Here is a 25,000-nt window from a genome sequence, read left to right on the forward strand (position 1 = left end):
TACTGGGGTACTGGGAAAAATACAGGTACTCAATTAATACAGTTATACGAATAGTAATGCTACAGCAGTTTCCCAAACTCTATCGTGTTTCATTTTCTCCCTAGCACTACATGCCTGACTCGAATAATCAGCTCATCATTAAGCTTTGATTATTTGAATCAGCAGTGCAGTTCTAGGGCAAAACCCAAAATGTGCACCCCTTGGGGAAACACTGCTACAGTAATAATAGCTCCGTGCAGTTTTATGTTATACCACATTTGGAAGACCCAAATGGACAACTTCCTGACTGATGTCATGAGATGTTGCTTCAATATATCCACCTAATTTTCCTCCCTCATGATGCCATCTATTTTGTGAAGTGCACCAGTCCTTCCTGCAGCAAAGCACACCCACAACATGATGCTGCCATCCCCGTGCGTCACGGTTGGGATGGTGTTCTTCGGCTTGCAGGCCTCCCCCTTTATCCTACAAACATAACGATGGGAATAATGGGCAAACAGTTCTATTTTTGTTTCATCAGACCAGAGGACATTTCTCCAAAAAGTACGATCTTTGTCCCCATGTGCAGTTGCAAATCGTAGTCTGGCTTTTTTATGGCAGTTTTGGAGCAGCGGCTTCTTCCTTGCTGAGCGGCCTTTCAGGTTATGTCGATATAGGACTCGTTTTACTGTGGATATAGATACTTTTGTATCTGTTTCCTGCAGCATCTTCACGAGGTCCTTTGCTGTTGTTCTGGGATTGATTTGCACTTTTCGCACCAAAGTACGTTCATCTCTAGGAGACAGAATGCGTCTCCTTCCTGAGCGGTTTGACGGCTGCGTGGTCCCATGATGTTTATACTTGCGTACTATTGTTTGTACAGATAAACATGGTACCTTCAGGCGTTTGGAAATTGCTCCCAAGGATGAACCAGTCTTCTGGAGGTCTACAATTTTCTTTCTGAGGTCTTGGCTGATTTCTTTTGATTTTCCCATGATGTCAAGAAAAGAGGCACTGAGTTTGAAGGTAGGCCTTGAAATACATCCACAGGTACACCTCCAATTGACAGAAATTATGTAAATTAGCATATCAGAAGCTTCTAAAGCATGACATAATTTTCTGGAATTTTCCAAGCTGTTTAAAGGCACAGTCAACTTAGTGTATGTAAACTTCTGACCCACTGGAATTGTGATACAGTGAATTATAAGTGAAATAATCTGTCTGTAAACAATTGTTGGAAATATTACTTGTGTCATGCACAAAGTAGATGTCCTAACCGACTTGCCAAGACTATAGTTTGTTAACAAGAAATGTGTGGAGTGGTTGAAAAACGAGTTTTAATGACTCCAACTAAGTGTATGTAAACTTCCGACTTCACCTGTATATTTATTTTTATTTTTATTGTTGGACATAAAAGACTGTAAAATCACCAGGAAATCTGAGTGATTTTAATTTTGTACATCTGTTCCAAAGTGTTCCTACGCATAATAGAGAGACACGTGATGGTATAAAAATGTTAGCATTGTTTGAAATTGATATATTTTAGTCAAATATTATATACACTGCTCAAAAAAATAAAGGGAACACTTAAACAACACAATGTAACTCCAAGTCAATCACACTTCTGTGAAATCAAACTGTCCACTTAGGAAGCAACACTGATTGACAATAAAATTCACATGCTGTTGTGCAAATGGAATAGACAAAAGGTGGAAATTATAGGCAATTAGCAAGACACCCCCAATAAAGGAGTGATTCTGCAGGTGGTGACCACAGACCACTTCTCATTCCTATGCTTCCTGGCTGATGTTTTGGTCACTTTTGAATGCTGGCGGTGCTCTCACTCTAGTGGTAGCATGAGACGGAGTCTACAACCCACACAAGTGGCTCAAGTAGTGCAGCTCATCAAGGATGGCACATCAATGCGAGCTGTGGCAAGAAGGTTTGCTGTGTCTGTCAGCGTAGTGTCCAGAGCATGGAGGCGCTACCAGGAGACAGGCCAGTACATCAGGAGACGTCGAGGGGGCCGTAGGAGGGCAACAACCCAGCAGCAGGACCGCTACATCCGCCTTTGAGCAGGAGGAGCACTGCCAGAGACCTGCAAAATGACCTCCAGCAGGCCACAAATGTGCATGTGTCTGCTCAAACGGTCAGAAACAGACTCCATGAGGGTGGTATGAGGGCCCGACGTCCATAGGTGGGGGTTGTGCTTACAGCCCTACACCGTGCAGGACGTTTGGCATTTGCCAGAGAACACCAAGATTGGCAAATTCGCCACTGGCGCCCTGTGCTCTTCACAGATGAAAGCAGGTTCACACTGAGCACGTGACAGACGTGACAGAGTCTGGAGAAGCCGTGGAGAACGTTCTGCTGCCTGCAACATCCTCCAGCATGACCGGTTTGGCGGTGGGTCAGTCATGGTGTGGGGTGGCATTTCTTTGTGGGGCCGCACAGCCCTCCATGTGCTCGCCAGAGGTAGCTTGACTGCCATTAGGTACCGAGATGAGATCCTCAGAGCCCTTGTGAGACCATATGCTGACAAATGCACATTTGTGGCCTGCTGGAGGTCATTTTGCAGGGCTCTGGCAGTGCTCCTCCTGCTCAAAGGCGGAGGTAGCAGTCCTGCTGCTGGGTTGTTGCCCTCCTACGGCCTCCTCCACGTCTCCTGATGTACTGGCCTGTCTCCTGGTAGCGCCTCCATGCTCTAGACACTACGCTGACAGACACAGCAAACCTTCTTGCCACAGCTCGCATTGATGTGCCATCCTGGATGAGCTGCACTACCTGAGCCCCTTGTATGGGTTGTAGACTCCGTCTCATGCTACCACTAGAGTGAGAGCACCGCCAGCATTCAAAAGTGACCAAAACATCAGCCAGGAAGCATAGAAACTGAGAAGTGGTGTGTGGTCACCACCTGCTGAATCACTCCTTTATTGGGGGTGTCTTGCTAATTGCCTATAATTTCCACCTTTTGTCTATTCCATTTGCACAACAGCATGTGAAATTTATTGTGAATGAGTGTTGCTTCCTAAGTGGACAGTTTGATTTCACAGAAGTGTGATTGACTTGGAGTTACATTGTGTTGTTTAAGTGTTCCCTTTATTTTTTGGAGCAGTGTATGTTGTGCTTCTTGTGGTCAATTTGCAGTGTACAAATTGGTTGTTATTATGTTCCGGCGCCCCGACTATCAGCTCAAGAAGAAAATGGTCCCGCGGCTGAATCTAGTTAATGATCCCTGAAGTAGAGGCTATTGAGGAGGAGGCAGGCCTCATTTTCACACCGCTGATGGATGGAAAGCTGTTGAGTTACTTAACTCCAGATGCTAACAAGGGGGTTAATCCTAGCACGGTGCTCTTAATATACAGTGACAGTCCTCAGCGGATCACCTGGACAACCTGTATCAGGCTGAGGGTGTGGTAGCACGGACGTTAAATGTGGTAACAATGCTGCAGCAGTATCATCATATCGGTATGCTGCATGAGCTGAATAAGACCGTAGAGGCGAAGAGTCGGATTCAGAGCTTCTCGACAAAATCCGTGCTATGGTTTTGTGCTGCGTCTATCCCGCGGTATTATCCTAGCTGTCGGGAAAAGTTACTGATTGCCGAAGTCCCTGAACCCGGTGTGGGCCGGGTATGAGAAATGTGGTACCATGAAAGCACATTGTTTCAATCCAAGGTTCCTTGGTGTTCAGGGGTATTGAGAGAGCGGTGTCGTCCAGGAGTGGCCATAGTAAAACCCAGTTCCTTCCGCACGTTCAGACACACGGTTCTCAAGAGTGGTGGATTTGAAAACAAGCATGACAACAACAACAAAAATGATCCCAGTCCTCATGGTGGTGCTCGGTCCCTTCAGGACATAATGTAGGGAGACTGGCAGAGTGCTCCGTCCAGTGGCGGGTTCTGGCATTACTGCTCTGTCTGGCAGGGTTTCCGCTGGGGCACTCGGCGTCTTTTCACATGTGCCTGAGCGGTACTGAATTGAAGGAATGAATGCGAGCCCAGTTATTATAGCCAGGAAGACGGAGCTTCCGTGATTTCAGTTTTCCTCTGGTGAATAGGACTGGTCGTTGACTCCCCATAATATGTTATACCTCGTTCGCTCCAGCAGGGAATAGTAGTTATATTCATAACTGTATGTTTTCCCTGCTTCCAGGTAACTGAGGAGACAAGTCGTATCCTAGCGACGCTGGGCTACATGTGTTCGTGTCGAGGCATCATCAACGTGAAGGGGAAGGGAGAGCTCAAAACCTTCTTCGTACACACGGAGATGACCAGATCGCTGTCTCAAGGGACTGTGATGCCTTGAACATCATACACTGAACATTACACACACACACACACACAAACCCACACACATGCAAACACACTTAAACTATACAAACAAATGTATCTACATACACACAGTTAGACATGCACGCACATACACACAGATACGTGCATGCACAAATAAAGCACACACAAACATTCGAGGACTTACACACACACACGTAACACACGCACACAGTACTGCCTGCTGTAGTAGAACGTATCAAACAACAGACTTTGTTTACAACAGTAACTCCAGACCACTTCATCTAAACCAGACAGAATGGCAGACAGACAACATTTAGAACAACAAACAGAACAACAGACAGACGGCTGTACATACAGTATTACCTGCATCGTCCCTCCTTAGCTGGACACAGTAGTAACTGAACTTCACAGGGTAACGTTGTCCCTAGATACTGATCTTAGGTCAGTTTTGCATTCCCCTCTCCCCTAATGGTTAAGGTTAGGATGTGTTTAGGGTAAGCTGATCTTAGACCTGTGCGCAAGGGAAATTTCTACCTGGAGTGGATTTCATTGAATGCCTGAGTGGTCGAGTGGTGCAGGGCAGACACAGATAGTCGAAGCCATCTTGGCACCGATAGTCCTTTCACTATTACAGTACTTTTAGTCAGAATTCTAATTAAAATGTGGTGCCAACATAAAGGAAAGTTTGCCAAACTGTCTATGGCTAGCCTCTCTCTATGGCTCTGGAGCAGATAGCGTCGTGGACCTCAAGAGCAGTCGGCGCATCAAGAGCTACTGGAATTTTGTAAGAAAACGAGAAAACAATATCAACAACAGGAGAATGTTTCCATGTTTTCACGCCATCATTTTCTTACTCATTAAAACATTTGTATATAAGTGAACCAATGTGCCTCATGTCATTGAAAGTCAACTATTTATGATTGCACTGAAAGTCCACTAAGTAGTTTGATAAAGAGTTAGTTTGATCAAATATTGTACTTTATTATGTACAGTTGAGTCGGAAGTTTACATACACTTTAGCCAAATACATTTAAGCTCAGTTTTTCACAATTCCTGACATTTAATCCAAGTAAAAATGCCCTGTCTTAGGTCAGTTAGGATCACCACTTTATTTTAAGAATGTGAAATATCAGAATAAAAGTAGAGAGAATAATTTATTTCAGCTTTTATTTCTTTCATCACATTCCCAGTGGGTCAGAAGTTTACATATACTCAATTAGTATTCGGTAGCATTGCCTTTAAATTGTTTAACTTGGGTCAAATGTTTCGGGTAGCCTTCCACAAGTTTCCCACAATAAGTTGAGTGAATTTTGGCCCCTTCCTCCTGACAGAGCTGGTGTAACTGAGTCAGGTTTGTAGGACTCCTTGCTCACACACGCTTTCTCAGTTCTGCCCACAAATGTTCTATAGGATTGAGGTCAGGGCTTTGTGATGGCCACTCCAATACCTTGACTTTGTTGTCCTTCAGCCATTTTGCCACAACTTTGTAAGTATGCTCGGGGTCATTGTCCATTTGGAAGACCCATTTGCGACCAACCTTTAACTTCCTGACTGTTGTCATGAGCTGTTGCTTCAATATATCCACCTAATTTTCCTCCCTCATGATGCCATCTATTTTGTGAAGTGCCCCAGTCCCTCCTGCAGCAAAGCACCCCCACAACATGATGCTGCAAACCCCCATGCTTCACGGTTGGGGTGGTGGTCTTCGGCTTGCAAGCCTCCCCCTTTATCCTACAAACATAACGATGGTCATTATGGGCAAACAGTTCTATTTTTGTTTCATCAGACCAGAGGACATTTCTCCAAGAAGTACGATCTTTGTCCCCATGTGCATTTGCAAACCGTAGTCTGACTTTTTTATGGCGGTTTTGGAGCAGTGGCTTCTTCCTTGCTGAGTGGACTTTCAGGTTATGTCGATATAGGACTTGTTTTACTGTGGATATAGATAATTTTGTACCTGTTTCCTCCAGCATCTTCTCAAGGTCCTTTGCTGTTGTTCTGGGATTCATTCGCACTTTTCGCACCAAAGTACGTACATCTCTACGAGACCGAATGCGTCTCCTTCCTGAGCGGTATGACGGCTGCGTGGTCCCATGGTGTTTATACTTGCTTACTATTGTTTGTACAGATGAACTTGGTACCTTCAGGCGTTTGGAAATTGTTCCCAAGGATGAACCAGACTTGTGGAGGTCTATAATTCTTTTTCTGAGGTCTTGGCTGATTTCTTTTGATTTTCCCAATGTTAAGCAAAGAAGCACTGAGTTTGAAGGTAGGCCTTGAAATACATCCACATGTACACCTCCAAATGACTCAAATGATGCCAATTAGCCTATCAGAAGCTTCTAAAGCCATGACATAATTTTCGGGAATTTTCCAAGCTGTTTTCCAAGCTGGCACAGTCAACTTAGTGTATGTAAACTTCTGACCCACTGGAATTGTAATGCAGTGAATTATAAGTGAAATAATATGTCTGTAAACAATGTTGGAAAAATTACTTGTGTCATGCACAAAGTAGATGTCCTAACCGACTTGCCAAAACTATAGTTTGTTAACAAGAAATTTGTGGAGTGGTTGAAAAACGAGTTTTAATGACTCCAACCTAAGTGTATGTAAACTTCCGACTTCAACTGTATCTCACAAACATGTGGTCCATAGTGTATGAAGTTACAATCTTTGTATTTTAAAATATAAAGTCAGATTTATCTATCTTTAAATCTATCTTTGAATATAGCTCTATTTCTATAATCATCTCTATCTTTAAATATCTTTACTGCTCAGCACCACACTGACTGTGTATCAGTTGGGTGTGTTGTTCTGTACGTACATATTTACATTGATAAGACCACCACTTTCCCCGCTGCTCCCTCACGATCTCTGGTGTTGCGAATATGGAATATGGAAGCACTGATCGCACAGGAAGCACTGATCTGTATCCCTCCAACACATTGCGAGTGATCACGTTTTTTCCTGAAGAACTCAGGGTGGATGTGAGAGACGCAGGTAAACTGCCTGCCAGGTTTGTAGAGGAGAGGAGGGGAGGCAGGTGTCTGCCATTCTCTGACGAGGACAAGACTGGTGCAGGCCTGGAAGACTCCTGAAAGGGGTGAGAGAGAACAAAAACGGAATGAGGTGGGGGGAAAGGGACAGAGAAAGAGGATGACGATGAATGAGAGAGAGAGAGGAAAAGAGGAAAGAGAGAGGGTTTGTCATTTAGTTGTTCAGCACCTTACCAGAACACCATTACACAGCTTTTCACCCAAACAATTGTATATAGAAGGGTCATTACATGATGTGAGTTCCTTTTGCATTCTTTGATATTGTTAGTAGAAATTGTTCCCCAACCTTGAATTTGAAAAGACTGTTATATTAAATATTAAATATTAAAGTGCCCATAGACTAAGTGGATAATTCAATAAATCAGATATATGATTAAAGACTTTTTATACGAAAAAAGGCTTGCTAAAGTGCCACAATTCTTAATTTTTACACGTCTCTCCGTCAAACCTGTGTCACTTCTAGGAAGATGTTAACCCTCTTCATCCCTTTTCTCCAAGTTTCACCATCATTGTAAAGCTCTAGTTATTTTGTTGCTTTGACAAAGTCATTCCTGAAGATGATTATTTATTTCATGTGATTAGTCTGTCCCTCATTTTAAGGTAAATCATGTTACATGAACTCGACTCTCATTTTAGTATGGTGAAACTATTCCTTTTAAAATATATTTCTTAAAGAAACATTGAACATCTAATAGTTAAATCATAGAGTAAAAGCAGGTAAGTGCCCAGCTAGCACATAACGTTCTGAGAACCATATGTTTCTACGGTGGGAATTTCAGTACTTCAGCGTAACATTTCCCACAGGTTTCCTCATGGTTCTATTTAAAGTCATGTTCTTCTGTGGGAATTTCAATACTTTAGCATAACGTTTTCTGAGGAATCATGGTCCTGTTTGAAGTCATGTTCTCAGAACATTAACAAAACTTTCCATAAAAACCACAAAAGAAAATGTGTAACATTCAAAGAACGTTCAAAGAATGTTATTTAAGTGTTGATTTCCGCATCCGAATGGTTTGGACTACAAAATATCATGATGGTGTTCTCCGTTTAACTCTACGACCCCCACAAGTGTCTTAGGACTCGTCTGAAGTTAGTACAGCTAATCTGTCAACTTCTGTCTTTAGCAGCCGCACAGTTTGGGCTACACACTAATATGACCCCTCTGTGGAAAGTGCGTCTCTCACGAACACATACAGTACCCGTCAAAAGTTTGGACACACCTACTCATTCAAGGGTTTTGCTTTATTTTTTTTACTATTTTCTACATTGTAGAATAATAGTGATAACATCAAAACACTGAAATAACACATGGAATCATGTGGTAACCAAAAAAGTGTTTAACAAATAAAAATATATTTTAGATTTAAAATTCTTCAAAGTAGCCCTTTGCCTCGATGACAGCTTTGCACACGCTCGGCATTCTCTCAACCACCAGTCACCTGGAATGCATTTCAATTAACAGGTGTGCCTTGTTAAAAGTTAATTTGTGGGATTTCTTTCATCATTAATGCGTTTGAGCCAATCAGTTAGCCCTATTTGGTAAAAGATATTACGGGTAACATTACAAAAATGTCCTCTCTCCCTAGAATTGTTAGGTGGGCTGTTATGATTTTTTGCCACATAATAGGCACTTACTATAGTATTTTTTCAATTTAACCTCTTGAGATGGGAAAATGTGCTCTTTTTGACAGAATGTTGAAATTAGGTGAGATCTAAAGTTTTTTTTGTCCAAGTTACACTTTCAAACGGTACCAAATTGGTGGAACGACCCAGAATCTCTGTGTTTTACAACTATAATTGGAGGTTGGTTGATACTGTAGCTGAGTTTGATCATATCTGTGTATCTATCTCCCCCAGTTCACACCACTCTCAGAAAGATAACACTTAACTTGACTATAACTCTACAAGGATATGTACGTACTGTATGTGTGTGTGTGTACATCCACACGTTTAGCTAGCCAACTTCTCTGCTTTCACTGACCCAGAAAATAGACCAAACACTGGTGCTGCTTCCTACCTGACAAGCATAATAACTCTGACATAGTTGCAGCACAGCAGGCGTTGGGAAACATCCACCTCGCTAACAACCACCAGTGGCATACAGTGACAGCCAGCTGTTAGCTGTAGCTATTTCCTTCATTCGACCTAACTACGCACAGATGCTGCCACACCTGCTTCCAGTCAAAGGCATTGTCAACTGGGAAAATGTAGGACTGAAACTACAGCTAGATTTGGACTGGTCTAATAACAGGCTATTCAAATGTGCCTGGTAGGAATTCTCATAGACAGAGGTCTAGGGACTTGAGCCAAAACTCTGTGGTTTCAGAGTGAGCCCATTAACACCTATGCCATAAAGGTCCAAACCCATTAACAGAGGTTATAACACACCATGGTTTAAGTACACATAGTGGTCATAATAACCATATCATGGCATACAGGGAGACTACATCCCTTTACCCTCCCCAAATCCTAACATCACCCACTTAGATCAGCGTAGGTGTAACGGTTTTCTTCCGTTTGTGAAGGAGAGGACCAAAATGCAGCGCGGCTAGTGTTCAACATGTTTAATAAACAACGAGACGATAACGTGAACACTATACAAAATACAAAATAACAAACGTGAAAACCGAGACAGTCCTATCTGGTGCAGAACACAAAGACAGAAGACAACCACCCACAAACCCAAACACAAAACAAGCCACCTAAATATGGTTCCCAATCAGAGACAATGACAAACACCTGCCTCTGATTGAGAACCATATCAGGCATACATAGAAATGGACAAACTAGACACACAACATAGAATTCCCACCCAGCTCATGTCCTGACCAACACTAAAACAACAAGAACTATGGTCAGAACGTGACAGTAGGAGCAACAGGTGTTACTGTACAGCTGCAGTATCTTAGTTTGCTCCAGTTACTCACAGCCGGAAAATAATCCTGCAGCAACAGAAAATATGAATTATTATGTGGATTACAATTAATGGAGAAAAAAAAATTCTTGAGATTGATAGATTTTCCGTTAGGGCAACTAAAGCATGACATTTTAAAGTAGAAATTGTAATCATTCAGAACCTTTTGTTTTATCGTGCAACAACAGGATGACCAAATAGCTAGCTACCCACTGGACACACACATCAATTCAACGTCTATTCTATGTTGGTTAAACGTAATTTCATTGAAATAACGTGGAAACAACGTTGATTCTACCAGTGTGTGCCCAGTGGTTAGTTACCTCAGAGTACATGTCTAGTCCCCTGCTGTTGGAGTGCTCTCTATCGTTGCGGTGTAGTTTGTTGTCATAGTCCTCCACCGCAGGTATATGCAGTCGCATAAGGATGCCTCTCGTGCTTATGGATTATTGGATAAGAAATATTAATTATAGGTTGCTGTGTGTGCATGTGCGTGTGCGTGTGCGTGTGCGTGTGCGTGTGTGTGTGTGTGTGTGTGCGTATGACAGAGAGGAGGGTGGAGAGAGGCAGCTGCAGACAGACAGACAGACAGACAGACAGACAGACAGACAGACAGACAGAGACAGACAGACAGACAGACAGACAGACAGACAGACAGACAGACAGACAGACAGGCAGACAGGCAGACAGGCAGAGACAGACAGACAGACAGACAGACAGACAGACAGACAGACAGACAGACAGACACAGAGGGGGGACGTGGAAGACAGTGAGATATAACATTAGTGATTATATACTGTAGCTAGCTAGCTAAATGTGTTACAGCAAGAGGTGTGATAGATAAGAGGGGGTGAGGGAGCAATATTACTCTCGAAAACACCACCCTAGTGTGGCATTGGTTCGGGTTTTCAAAACTGCCGGAGTGAGAGGGAGAGAGGAAAGGTGAAGGGAGAGAGAGAAAAGAGAGAGGGGGAGACAAAGGGGTTAGGGAGAGAAAGAGAAAAATGTGAGGGTAAGATGGACAAAAAATTGATAAATATATTTTATAGCTAGCTAGCTAAGAAAGTTAGCTAAACCGTTAGCTGACATGAGCTAGCAAGTAACTTAGCAACCATCCATACCTTGGAGTCACCGTTATAATAGGTTCTCTCTTTTGGTTCAGTTCGTCATGGTGGAATGTAACTATACACAGATAGGATAACAAAGCAAGTTTAGACTATAGCTATCTAGGTATAAAAAAAAATACTTTCCACAGCTAAAACTAGCTTAGCTAATTAGCTAACCTAAAAAAAATAGCTACAAGGGGCGTGTATGGTTGATACGATTCGAATCCAGTGCACACTCCACAGGTACACCACAGATAGAACAATGAGACAGATATTTCACCGGGTGTATAAATGTGAAGCATCCGGTTGGCGTTTTCACTCACTACCAAATATGGTGGCAAGAGGAAGCCCAGTGCCCGGCAATGGGAGAAGATGGTGCGAGATGAATTTGGGCCAACATTCTGCAAATTTTCTCAATGAAACATTTGATCTATAGTAGAATCTGTTACGAACAGAATGGACTAAGTTTTGTAGACTACGTTTGCCAAGTTTTTAAAAAATGGCATTGTTTAGAAAGAGTGCAAGAGCTAGTTGAGTTATTGCACACGGGCACTTCACATAGCATGCGTTCCCTAACGGAAATATGCATGCTAGAACATGCCTATACTGTAGGTTTTCACTATCTCATGTTTGGCTCTGTCTATCTCCTTGATTCTTCTGCCCACTATGATTCGTTTGCTCCCATTGGAAATGACAGACTGTGGTCTATGTTGGGTTAGTTATACAGATCTTTGGGTGCAATATCACCCGATAGATCGCTGCATCTCAATAATCTAAACGTGGCTTTCTCTTTTCTTCCCATCTCCTTCATCTGCACTTGATCAATCTAAAAATAGTTACTTGAAAGCAAAATGGTTATATGCACCTTTACAAAATACACCTGAAAATGCATTACAAAAATTACTAACGGTAACTGATATTATGCCAAATCTCCTAAAAAGTGTTGATCAAAAGGAAAAATAGACACTATTTAGTTGTGAGGCATTAACAGCTCTCCAGCTCTACAAAGAACATAATGCCCCCAAAGAGTGCTAAATGGGTGTGATTATGAGCTAACATAATGACCAGTCCGGTCCTCTGCCTGGTCCACTGATTGCTTTGAGCCAGCAGTCTGTCTGTCTAATGTGTGGTCAGCTCACCCCAGCTCTGATTGCTTGTGGAACAGGCGGCGTGCGTGTGTGTCACAGGTGGTTGGTGGCACCTTAATTGGGGAGGACATGATCATAGAAATGACTGGAACGGAATGAATGAAATGGTATCAAACACATGATACCACTCCATTCACTCCATTGCAGCCATTATTGTGAGCCGCTCTCCCTTCACCAGCCTCCTCTGTTGTGTTGTGAGTGTGTGTGTGTGTGTGTGTGTGTGTGTGTGTGTGTGTGTGTGTGTGTGTGTGTGTGTGTGTGTGTGTGTGTGTGTGTGTGTGTGTGTGTGTGTGTGTCAGCCCCTGGGTGTAATAACACTAATGGTCAGGTTGCCTGTCCTGTATGTTGGGACATTCCTGTATGTTGGGACATATCAGAGTGGTGTGGGAGTTCTAACCACTTGACACGGTGTGACAGGAGCACAATTGGAAATCCTAGTTAATCCTAACAGCTCAAAGTGATGGCTCTGCACACACACACACACACACACACACACACACACACACACACACACACACACACACACACACACACACACACACACACACACACACACACACACACACACACACACACACACACACACGGGCGCACAAAAAAGCACATATGATAACGCACTATAAGAAGGTGTAAAAAAAATGGGCACATACAAATGGGCATACACACATACACAAATACATCAATCTCTCCATCAATCTCCACACACACATACACAGATGCCCTATCTGTGTATGTGTCCATCTCACCCCCTGTCCATCTCTCTCTCTCCACCTGCTGTTGTTTTTCTCTCTGTCTACCATAATTACAGAGGAACAACAGGAGATAGGCCAATAAAAGACACACTGTGCAGCAAGCTGGGATGGAGTATCACACACACTCGCGAGGGAGACGGGGAGCCCACACACACACACACACACACACACACACACACACACACACACACACACACACACACACACACACACACACACACACACACACACACACACACACACACACACACACACACACACACACACACACACACACACACACACACACACACACACACACACACACACACACACACACACACACACCACACACAAACACGCATAGACTCTAGAGGAGAAAGCCAAAGAGAGAGAAAGAGAGAAAAAAAGAAGAAAGAGAAATGTTCTTTCTCATCATTCAACAAGGCCCTAAGACGTTAACGTCCCGGGCTCCCAGTGAAAGACACCACAGATGGTGATGCAACTACTGGCCATTCAATCTGAATGACGTCTGGCTGTTTCAGGAGCCCATGAAAGGCAGCATACACCTGTTTGAATAGAGCCCATCTTATGAGAGAGGGAAAGAAAGAGATAAAGGCGAGTTAAGATAGAATGCAAAACAAATCCTCTGTGTACAACGTAAAACACCAAATAATGCATGCAGAGCAGAATTAGGCTGATACCTGCTAATTATCAAAATCCAGAAAAGAGACGTTCAATTCTACAACCACCTAAAAGGAAGCAATTCCCAAACCTCCCATAACAAGAGAGAATAACCTAGAGAAGCTAGCTATTCCTGGAACTCTGTTCACAAACAGACCCCACATAGCCCCAGGGCAGCAACAGCAACACAATTATACCCAACCAAATCTTGAGAAAACAAAAACATAATTACTTGACACATTGGAAAAGATTTACCCAAAAACAGCAAACATAAATGTTATTTGGCCCTAAACAGAGAGTACACAGTGGAAGAATACCTGACCACTGTGACTGACCCAAAATTAAGGAAAGCTTCGACTATGTACAGACTCAGTGAGCAAAGCTAGGCAGACCTGGCTCTCAAGAGAAGACCAGCTACGTTCACACTAACCACAAAATGAGGTGGAAACTGAGATGCTGCCAAATGTATGACCTTATTAGAGACACATATTTCCCTCAGATTACACAGACCCACAAAGAATTTGAAAACGTATCCAATTTTGATAAACTCCCATATCTATTGGGTGAAATACCAGTGTGCCATCACAGCAGCAAGACTTGTGACCTGTTTCCACAAGAAAAGGGCAACGAGTGAAGAACAAACACCACTGCAAATATACCCCATATTTATGTTTATTTATTTTCCCTTTTGTGCTTTAACTATTTGCACATCATTACAACACTGTATATAGCTATAATATGACATTTGAAATGTCTCTATTCCTCTGAAACATTTGTGAGTTTAATGTTTACTGTTAATTTTTTATTGTTTATTATCTATCTGTACTTGTGTTATCTACTTCACTTGCTTTGGCAATGTAAATATATGTTTCCCATGCCAATAAAGCCCTTTGAATTTAATTGAGAGAGACCTTCTTTCTTTCATTAGTTTCAGTCAGTGTGTTCTCTGCCCAGTAGAAACCCAGGAGTAATCCAATTATGGGTCTGACATTTGAGAGGGAGATGGTGATATTTGGTTAGTTTCTCTCTTTCGCTCTCTCTCTCTGTGGGGGGGGAACAGCTGGGGGTTCAGGTCATTCAGTTGTCACACACACACACACACACGCACACGCACGCGCCGCACAAAAAGCACAAAAAGCACAGATGATAACGCACCGAAAGAGCCCACAATGACATGTCATTCATACACATGCATCTGTTTCATGCACTTCTGAGAAGAGCAGTGATTCAGTATGGTTAGTCTGCCCTCCTCTGGCTGCTTTTGGCAGTGCATGCATCAGGTCCATTCACTAATCTACTGTACTGATAATCAAGGTAGGTTTATTGGTTGATAATAAATCCAATAACTGCTAACAAAGGCTTGTCAGATTATTTATTTAGCAAATAAACATATAAAAAGAAGGTCTTGTTACTGATCACTGATATGTTTATTACACTGGTTTAGTTGTTACAAAGTTCTCACACAGCTTAGTTTACTACATAAATCATGATGACCTATGACCATCACAATCTGAAGACATTGATGGGAGGTGAATTGAAGCATGACCCATGGAGTGGGTTGATCAAATGCTATGAAGTTCTATGTTCCATTAATAACCAATATCCTACAGATGTGGGATCTTAATTTGATCACCCTGTTGCAGGAGAGCATTAAATGTGTAGTGTGTTTGAGGTTTAAAAGGCTTCTGAATTGGATCATTTCCACTTTGAAAATTCAGAATTGATTTTCACTTACAAAAAATGTATCAACCCCTATAAAAATGTTAATTAATTATGATCCACATAATAATTCACATATCCTGTTGCTGCAGTACTATTTTCCTGCTGTGGCAAACTGGCTCAAATTAAGATCCTACATCTGTACTGATTAATAATTCAGTAGCATGTCATTTCAGCCATTAACCTTCCTCTACAATTACTCATTAAAAAAAATCCATATACAGTACCAGTCAAAAGTGTGGACACACCTACTCATTCAACAGTTTTTCTTTATTTGTACTATTTTCTACATTGTAGAATAATAGTGAAGACATCAAAACTATGAAATAACACATATGGAATCATGTAGTAACCAAAAAACTGTTAAACAAATCATAATATATTTTAGATTTGAGATTCTTTAAAGTAGCCACCCTTCGCCTTGATGACAGCTTTGCACACTCTTGGCATTCTCTCAACCAGCTTCATTCCAGGTAGTCACCTGGAATGCATTTCAATTAACAGGTGTGCCTTGATAAAAGTTAATTTTGAGAATTTCTTTCCTTCTGCATTTGAGCCAATCAATTGTGTTGTGACAAGGTAAGGGTGATATACAGAAGATAGCCCTATTTGGTAAAAGACTAAGTCCATATTATGGCAAGAACAGCTAAAATAAGCAAAGAGAAACAACAGTCCATCATTACTTTAAGACATGAAGGTCAGTTAATACTGAACATTTCAAGAACTTTGAAAGTTTCTTCAAGTGCAGTTGCAAAAACCATCAAGCGCTATGATGAAACTGGCTCTCATGTGGACCAGGAAAGGAAGACCCAGAGTTACCTCTGCTGCAGAGGATAAGTTCATTAGAGTTAACTGCACCTCAGATTGCAGCCCAAATAAATTATTCACAGAGTTCAAGTAACAGACACATCTCAACATCAACTGTTCAGAGGAGACTGCGTGAATCAGGCCTTCATGGTTGAAATGCTGCAAAGAAACCACTACTAAAGGACACCACTAAGAAGAAGAGACTTGCTTGGGCAATGGACGTTAGACCGGTGGAAATCTGTCCTTTGGTCTGATGAATTAAAATTCGAGATTTTTGGTTCCAACAGCAGTGTCTTTTTGAGACGCAGAGTAGGTGAACGGATGATCTCTGCATGTGTGGTTCCCGCCGTGAAGCATGGAGGAGGAGGTGTGATGGTGCTTTGCTGGGGACACTGTCTGTGATGGTTTTTTAAATTCAAGGCAGACTTAACCAGCATGGCTACCACAGCATTTTGCAGCGATACGCCATCCCATCTGGTTTGCGCTTAGTGGAAGTATAATTTTTCCCCCAACAGGACAATGACCCAAAACACACCTCTGGCTGTGTAAGGGCTGTTTGACCAAGAAGGAGAGTGATGGAGTGCTGCATTAGATGACTTGACCTCCACAAACACCCTACCTCAACCCAATTGAGATGGTTTGGGATGAGTTGGACTGCAGAGTGAAGGAAAAGCAGGCAACAAGTGCTCAGAATATGTGGGAACTCCTTCAAGACTGTTGGAAAAGCATTCCAGGTGAAGCTAGTTGAGAGAATGCCAAGAGTGTGCAAAGCTGTCATCAAGGCAAAGGGTGGCTACTTTGAAGAATCTAAAATCTAAAATATATTTTGATTTGTTTAACACTTGTTTCTTACTAGATGATTCCATGTGTGTTATGTCATAGTTTTGATGTCTTCACTATTATTCTACATTGTAGAAAATAGTATAAATAAAGAAAAGCCCTTGAATGAGTAGGTGTGTCCAAACACTTGACTGATACTGTAAGTATTCCTATAATTTACCACTGTGCAAAGAATAAGGCCTCTCATTGCTAATGTATTCACTAAAACATTAATTAAGTCGTAAAGGAGAGGGGCCATTTCAATAAAACACTGGGGCATATTCTGTAGGGAATAATACGTGGTGTTAAAAAAAGATATTGCTTCATTTTCATTGGGCACCAAATAGATGAAAATGGACTGAAACAGGGAGGGACTACCTGGGACATGTTCAATAAGAAACACTCATTTTCATTTTCTCTTGCAAACTATTCAAAACGCATTCATTTTGTGCCCTAAAGGTAGTTCCACCCCTTGTAGAGAAGACAGTGGGACTGATGTCATAAAAAAAACTTAATCAAATTATCTTAATCTATTAAGCTAAAGGTCAAATTAGCATTTTAACTTTGTTTTATGATTGGCTGTTAAAGTGATGGATATTTTTTTTTTTTATGTATAAAAAAAAAAAAAATCTTTCCTGTAGTTTTGGGTGAAATCTGTTGAACACAGTTTTTTATGTCATTTATATTGTTATGGTAATAGAATTTATTTTTGTTTGTTAAATTTAGTCACAAAATGTCTCTATGTACAGTATGTCAACCAATCAGCTGAGCAGCCTGACTTGTTTGCACCATTGATTCGAACCATACAATTTTTCAATTCATCATCGATCCAACAATGTTCAGGTCAACAAGAAAGTACATTTCTCTGTTAGCGCCTTATCTAACATCACACACATATTGTCCAGATACTGACAGCTTGCACTTGGTGGACTATAGCAGCATTCTAAAAGAAGAGGCTTCAGATGAGGCAGGTGAACCTGCAGCCATATAATTTCTTCATCATTTATCATGAGATCCTCGCTGAGCTTTACAGGAATATGGCTCTGAATATATACAGCAACACCTCCCCCATAGACATACCTGTCTTATCTATAGATGTCATATCCTTGTATTCCTACTGCTGTATCATCAAAGGTGCTGTCTTAGTGAGTCTCAGAAATGGCTAATATATTAATATTATCTAAGATTAGCAAATCACTAATCTCATAACAAAAACAGATGTATATACCTATCTGCATAGTGCACACTGATTTTAAAGGAAAACTCCACCCAAAAACTATATTTTGGTATTTGTTTCATTAGTCCATTGTTGATATAGTCCCAAAATGATGTGCATGTTAGCAATCAAGTTTTCAAGATATAGAACCACAGAAAAAAACATATATTTCACCGGAAGTATAAATGTGAAGCATTCGCTTGGTGTTTTCACTTGTGAGAGGAAGCCAAGTGGCAGGCACTTGGTGAAGATGGAACAAGATGGATTTTGGCCGACATTCTGCATTCTCATCAATGAAACATTTGATCTAGAATCTGTTATGAACAGAGAGTTCTGTTGTTTAGGAGTGCAAAGGCGATTTGAGTTATTGCGCACATGCACTTCACAGAGTATGCGTTCCCTAACGGAAATATGCAAATATTTGCCAGAATGGCTAATAGGATCTTGCTAGCTTGTGCTTGGCTCTGCCCACCTCCTTGCTTGTTCTGCCCACTATTACTAATATGTTCCCATTGGAAACGAAAGGCTGTTGTCTATCTTGGGTTAGTTATAAAAAATCTTTGATAGAACTTTCAAAATACAGAAATACAGCCAGTATGATGCTCTATTAAAAAAAAAACACAAATCACTGTCATGTTCATTAATGACTCACAGACAGTCGTTGCCGGTCAACCCGAGTTCGCCCGCTTTCTGTCTGGCAGTTTCCGAATGCTTCCGGAGAGTCACCGAACAGAGACCCAGCCCCTCCCGAGTATCATGCCCCTCTGACCCCCCTCCTCGCGTCTACAACGACTCTCTTTTCGGCTCGACTCGGAGAAGGAACCCGGCGGCCGCCCGGCTGTGCGTTTGCATTACCCAAGATGGAGGTTTGCTTATGGCGCTAGCATCTAGGAACGATTCTGTCAGTCCCTGTGTCTCTTGGCCTACGCTTTTCCGAGGAACGAACTGATTTTTGTCTTCCACCGCATTGGGAATTTAGTTGGGATCGCGGCTGTTGGTGGCCACCATCATGAGCTCTGGGGAAGGAGCTGATGAGACGTCAAAGGACGCAGCCGATATAGCGGCGTTCTTTAAATCTGGTAAGCCCGAAAACGGATCGGGGAGAGCAAAATAACCGTCCCGTAAAGGCGACATGGGGGTGGGGGGGCATTGTTCCCGATTGAGCACTGTGTTTTCGGTGCAATGGTGGGGTGGGGGAGGTTTCAACTAAACATTCGCCCAGGTGTCCTTACTCGTTTGTAGAAGCGACAATTGATCATAAATGGGTGGCTGTTATGCAGAAATAATGGTGAGAGCTGTCGTGCATTTGTTACACAGTCATTAAAATGTAACTAACCATGTCAACCAGCTATGAGAGCTCGCGACTCCCTTAGCAGCCCAACTCCGTCCAGACACATGCTAAATAATGTTAGCTATTGGCTTTTATAACCGACTCACCCCGAAACGAGCTAGCTATCGTGCTTACATTAGGCATATACAAAGACAATAGCCACATTAGATAGATAGCCAATAGACATGTGTACTACCATTGACGTTTATAAAAATAGATAAATAACTACATTAGGTGCGAGAGCTATCAAACTAACCGCTAGCTAGCTATGTTCAGAATCAAATATAGCTAGGTCGCTAACTAGGTAACCAAGGGACTGGGAAATCACAAACAGCTCACTGTCAGATTGCTAGCTATAACGTTAGAGACATATTTCATTGAAACAGCTGAACGTTAGTTGATTGTTACCTAAAACGTATGTAACGTGCTAATCGTTTCCGTGCTGTCAAAATATGAAACAATCGAGCGTGCTATGTAAACAATACCGTGGCATGCATTGCTCTGTCTGAACTATGGCTAGGTTAGCTTGCTACCTAGTTATACGGTTTTCCCTATGACCCAATATGATCATATGATGCATACATTTGATTTATATTGCAATGCATATCTTAAACAGTTCAGGTAACATAATATTTGCTAAATTAGTAGTAGTGACTGCACAATGTGTGATTTCATAGTAGATTAAATATGATCATAGCCATTTTCTCGGCTAACGTTAGTCATGCTATCTAGCTGAGTGAGCTATGAGCAATCATAATTTCTGGATCTATCCTGATCAGTAGATGGATAACAGCTCGCCCGTGGATATTTGACATTCTTCAATTTCTATTTCATTATTCCATTTCTGAATTCTAGACTGAAGGAGATAATTTATGTGCCTTGAATAAGGAGCTCATTTTGGGTTAGTGTTTATCATATGTGGTGTATTCATTAGTCAGATTCCGGTGCAAACGTTCTGCAATGGAAACCTTTTACTGTAGGAACCAAGCGGAAAAAACAGAGTAAACTGAACGAAACGGAGAGGGACCTACCTGAATTTGTCCAATAGCAACTGTCATTTGTTGCAAAACGTTTTCTGTTTGGAGTAAATGTTTCCGTTGCAAAAGTTTTTCAACAACAGGTGTTGTGCAACGGTATCCGACATTCTGCCGATTCTGTTGCAAAACGTTTGTTAAACAAGCAGAATGATAAAACGGTGAGGGATGTACCTGGATTTGTCAATTTAATAACATCAGTTTTGTTCTGTTTGCTTCCGTTTGGTTCTTAAACGCTTCCGTAATGAATACACCCCACTCCTTTTGGGAACTAACACTCGCACTTGACTTTTTTCTACCTTACTGGCTCTGACTTTGCTGATAACTACATTGAGGAAAATGTACTTACTGTGACAGCTAACGTTAGGTGGATACTCCACCTATCACAATCTTAAGAGGAATGAAATTATACAACAACCATATGCTGAAAATCAAATGGGACTTATCATTATAGCTTGATGATTTCATAGATGGGTTCTATGTATTGGTGCTGCATTATAGGCCTACATGACTACTGTATTGCACTAAACTCCCATTGTAAAACATCTATTACTTAGATCATTTAAAGGGTGGCAATTTGGTTGATGGAAGGGTGACATTAACCCTTTGTGTGTTTGTGCAATGGCTCACTGGTCAGGCTAAACCTCAGTGCGAGGAGATGAAGAGAGGAAGGGGGAAGGTAAGGGGTGGCAGGTAGCCTAGTGGTTAGAGCGTTGGGCGAGTAACCGAAAAGTTGCTAGATCGAATCCCCGAGCTGACAAGGTAAAAATCTGTCGTTCTGCCCCTGAACAAGGCAGTTAACCCACTGTTCCTAGGTTGTCATTGTAAATAAGAATTTGTTCTTAACTGACTTGCCTAGTTAAATAAAGGTAAAATACATTTTAAAAAGGAAGCCTTTGACTCCACTCAGTGTGTCTGTAGATAATGGCTCACATGGGAAGTGCTGTATCCTCATTATGACTGTCGTTAGTTCCTCTGTGAAGATGGATCCAGTCTTCCTGCTTTGAGGGAGACATGATAGAAAGTCCCAGTCTACAACCACATCCAATTTTAACCACTAGGCCCCTCAAACTCAACTCTGGACCTCAAAGCCAGTTCCACTGCAGTTTTTCATTGTTCCCCTCTAATTAGGGACTGATTTTAGACATGGGACACCATGTTGGTGAAATTAATTATCAGGTAGAACAGAAAACCAGCAGGCTCCAGACCTCATAGGGTAAGAGTTGAATACCTCTGCACTAGGCTAGCCTAAACCACTTGTCTACCCTAACCTTAACCATTACCCACACCCTACCCCCTATTTCTTTTGAGTTGTAGAAACTTCCTATGGAGATTGGTTGAAATGTTCATTTGTGCTTCCTTCAGCTGTTTGTCTGTCCCAGGTGTTTTGGCGCTCTAGTTGAAGTTGCCCATAGGCACAGATCTAGGATCAGCTTACATTCCCTCAAGCTTTTCCCAACTTTTAGAGGGAAAAACTCAAAGCTGACCTTAGATCAGTGTCTACTGTCATCTTTTGTGGCTGGATTATTATGGGTAATTATTATGGGGTGTCATTGCGGTATTTTGATACCCCTAGGGAGAGTTCTTGGTAAGCAGCAGAGCTGTGCCCTGTTATCACTGCGGGCAACCAAGCTCTGATTGACAGCTGAGCTCAGGTTGAGTCGTCTGTGTGTGCCTCTGTGTAACAGTATAACTTTAAACCGTCCCCTCGCCCCGACCCGGGCGCGAACCAGGGACCCTCTGGCCACATCAACAACTGACACCCACGAAGCGTCGTTACCCATCGCTCCACAAAAGCCAGAGCAAGGGGCAACACTACATCTAGGTTTCAGAGCAAGTGACTTAACTGATTGAAACGCTACTAGCGCGTACCCGCTAACTAGCTAGCCATTTCACATCCGTTACACTCACACCCCTTTCAACCTCCTCCTTTTCCGCAGCAACCAGTGATCCGGGTCAAAAGCATCAATGTAACAGTATAACTTTAAACCGTCCCCTCGCCCTGACACGGGCGCGAACCAGGGACCCTCTGCACACATCAACAACGGTCGCCCACGAAGCATTGTTACCCATCGCTCCACAAAGGCCTCGGCCCTTGCAGAGCAAGGGGCAACACTACATCTAGGTTTCAGAGCAAGTGACGTAACTGATTGAAACGCTACTAGCGCGTACCCGTTAACTAGCTAGCCATTTCACATCCGTTACATCTGTGTCTGTCTGTGTTTGTATTTGTGTGTGTGGATGCATGCAAATTGTAGCTGGAGAAGATTCAAGCCCTCTCACTATACAGTCAGCTCTGAAATCATCTCTATAATACACAGCGATACTGGCATCAACACTACAGGAACAGAGATAGTTCAAGCGAAGTGAAACAAGGAACTGTGTGTACTATTACGACGTCCTCATCTGAATTCATAATATAGTCTGAGTTATACAAAACATTAGGAACACCTTCCTAATATTGAGTTGCATCTATGTTGGGGCATGGACTCTACAAGGTGTTGAAAGCGTTCCTCAGGGATGCTGGCCCATGTTGACTCCAATGCTTCCCACAGTTGTCAAGTTGGTTGGATGTCCTTTGGGTGGTGGACCATTCTTAATACACATGTGAAACGGTTGAGTGTGAAAAACCCAGCAGCGTTGCAGTTCTTGACACAAACTGGTGCGCCTGGCACCTACTACCATACCCCGTTTAAAGGCACTGAAATCTTTTGTCTTGTTGGCCATTCAGCCTCTGAAACTCCTGGTTGTGTTCCAACATGTACAGGTTTAAGACCTGCCTGCTTAGTAGTGCCTAGCCATCGGGTATGTTTTTATCCTCATTCTCCCTCTCTCTGTCATGTCTTCCCTTTGTTTGTCTCGTTCTGTCTCGTTCTTGTTCTCTCTCTCATTTCTGTCTCTAACTCTGTCTCACTCTCTCTCGTTTCAGACGTTGTGAGGATCCAGCCTTACGTGTTAAAAGCACTCAACCGTCCCAGACTTTTGTTTATGATCGTTGTACAAGAATGCGTAAAGGAAAATAGTTATCGTTGATCTGTGAATGGATGAGCTCACACACTCACTTACCTTTACGCTGAGCTATTGGAGCAGAGCTGTAACTAGGACCATGAGATGTCTCTCACTACATAACATGGCTATTGACAGGACGACTATAATAAAATATGACCAACAAAAGTGACATATAATTCACCTTTATTGTATTTAGCCTATGACACAACTATAACATGGTAATAACATTATACTAACACGATGAGAGCATAACTACATAACTATAAGGAACTGCATCTCTCTTCTCCCAGCATGAGAGACTGAGCCAGAGCTCAAATTCTCCCCAGGCCCCCAAGCCAAAACAGGGAAATTAGTGAAAGAAAGTGGGACGACCTCTTTTTGGTGAGAGAAAGAAGGTCTGTGTGTGTCGTGTGTGTGTGTGCGATGCCAATTTAGAAGACTGCAAAATTCACACTAACTACCACAAACGAATCACTTGAATAATGCTACACGGAATTGAATTTATTGATTGGTTGCTTAAATGATTGATATAGATTAATGAACAGAGGACTTGAAATACATTGACACCTGCTGGGATGGTAATAGCCTCTGTTTCTCTCTGCTTAATCAGGACTGTACACACCCTACATATGACTACACTATCACACCTTATCAGTTGACCTGCTTCCTTATCTTGTTGCAGGGTGGTGACGTAATTGCGTGTCTGTGTTAATGTCTGTAAGGGAGGTCAGTACAGCTGCAGTGGTCCACACGGTAATGTGCAGTACAGGTATGAGGCAGACATCAGTTATACCATGGGAACAGACTATCGCCACATACACACACAGTCCTTGTTCTGTGAAAGTGTAGGCTGTGTGTGTTTTCTCTTTGATATCAGCATTGTGATAAACACAGGAAACATCTCTCTTTATTACTTTGACATTTCGTCTCTCGCTCTCCTTTCACTCTCTAATTTTTCTCTGCTACTCTCACTGCCTCAGCGGGTCGGGCTGACAATCAATATCACACATCCCTCTTTGTGTGTGTGTTTGTGTGTGTGCTTGCTTGCGAGCATTAGTGTGATTTACGAGTTTGTGCGTGTGTGTTAAAGGCGGCAGGTAGCCTAGCGATTAAGAGCGTTGGGCCACAAACCAAAAGGTTGCTGGTTCGAATCC

The 25,000-nt window shown here is 42.2% G+C and overlaps 2 protein-coding genes across 14 annotated transcripts in view; both read left to right on the forward strand.

Moving 5' to 3' along the window:
• LOC129820106 (adenylate cyclase type 2-like) overlaps window positions 1–5,154 on the forward strand; it is a 98,177-nt gene extending 93,023 nt beyond the window's left edge. For 6 of the 9 annotated variants that reach the window (XM_055876977.1, XM_055876973.1, XM_055876975.1 and 3 more), the window contains 2 exons: window positions 1–25; window positions 4,134–5,154. The exon at window positions 1–25 is cut by the window's left edge and continues 100 nt beyond it. In XM_055876977.1, coding sequence (XP_055732952.1) covers window positions 1–25; window positions 4,134–4,286 — 178 coding nt within the window. In that variant the 3' untranslated portion in view covers window positions 4,287–5,154. Of the gene's footprint in view, window positions 26–862; window positions 2,524–4,133 lie in introns of those variants that run through there. The other 3 variants (XR_008754153.1, XM_055876976.1, XM_055876981.1) reach the window with 3 other exon arrangements.
• Window positions 5,155–19,255: 14,101 nt separating this feature from the next.
• The window catches only part of LOC129820105 (triple functional domain protein-like), a 113,161-nt gene continuing 107,416 nt past the window's right edge, over window positions 19,256–25,000 (forward strand). For 4 of the 5 annotated variants that reach the window (XM_055876965.1, XM_055876966.1, XM_055876967.1 and 1 more), the window contains exon 1: window positions 19,261–19,552. In XM_055876965.1, coding sequence (XP_055732940.1) covers window positions 19,483–19,552 — 70 coding nt within the window. In that variant the 5' untranslated portion in view covers window positions 19,261–19,482. Of the gene's footprint in view, window positions 19,553–25,000 lie in introns of all 5 variants that reach the window. The other variant, XM_055876972.1, reaches the window with a different exon arrangement.

Source organism: Salvelinus fontinalis, chromosome 22 (genome assembly GCF_029448725.1).
Source record: "Salvelinus fontinalis isolate EN_2023a chromosome 22, ASM2944872v1, whole genome shotgun sequence".
In the NCBI taxonomy this organism is placed as follows: Eukaryota; Metazoa; Chordata; class Actinopteri; order Salmoniformes; family Salmonidae; genus Salvelinus; species Salvelinus fontinalis.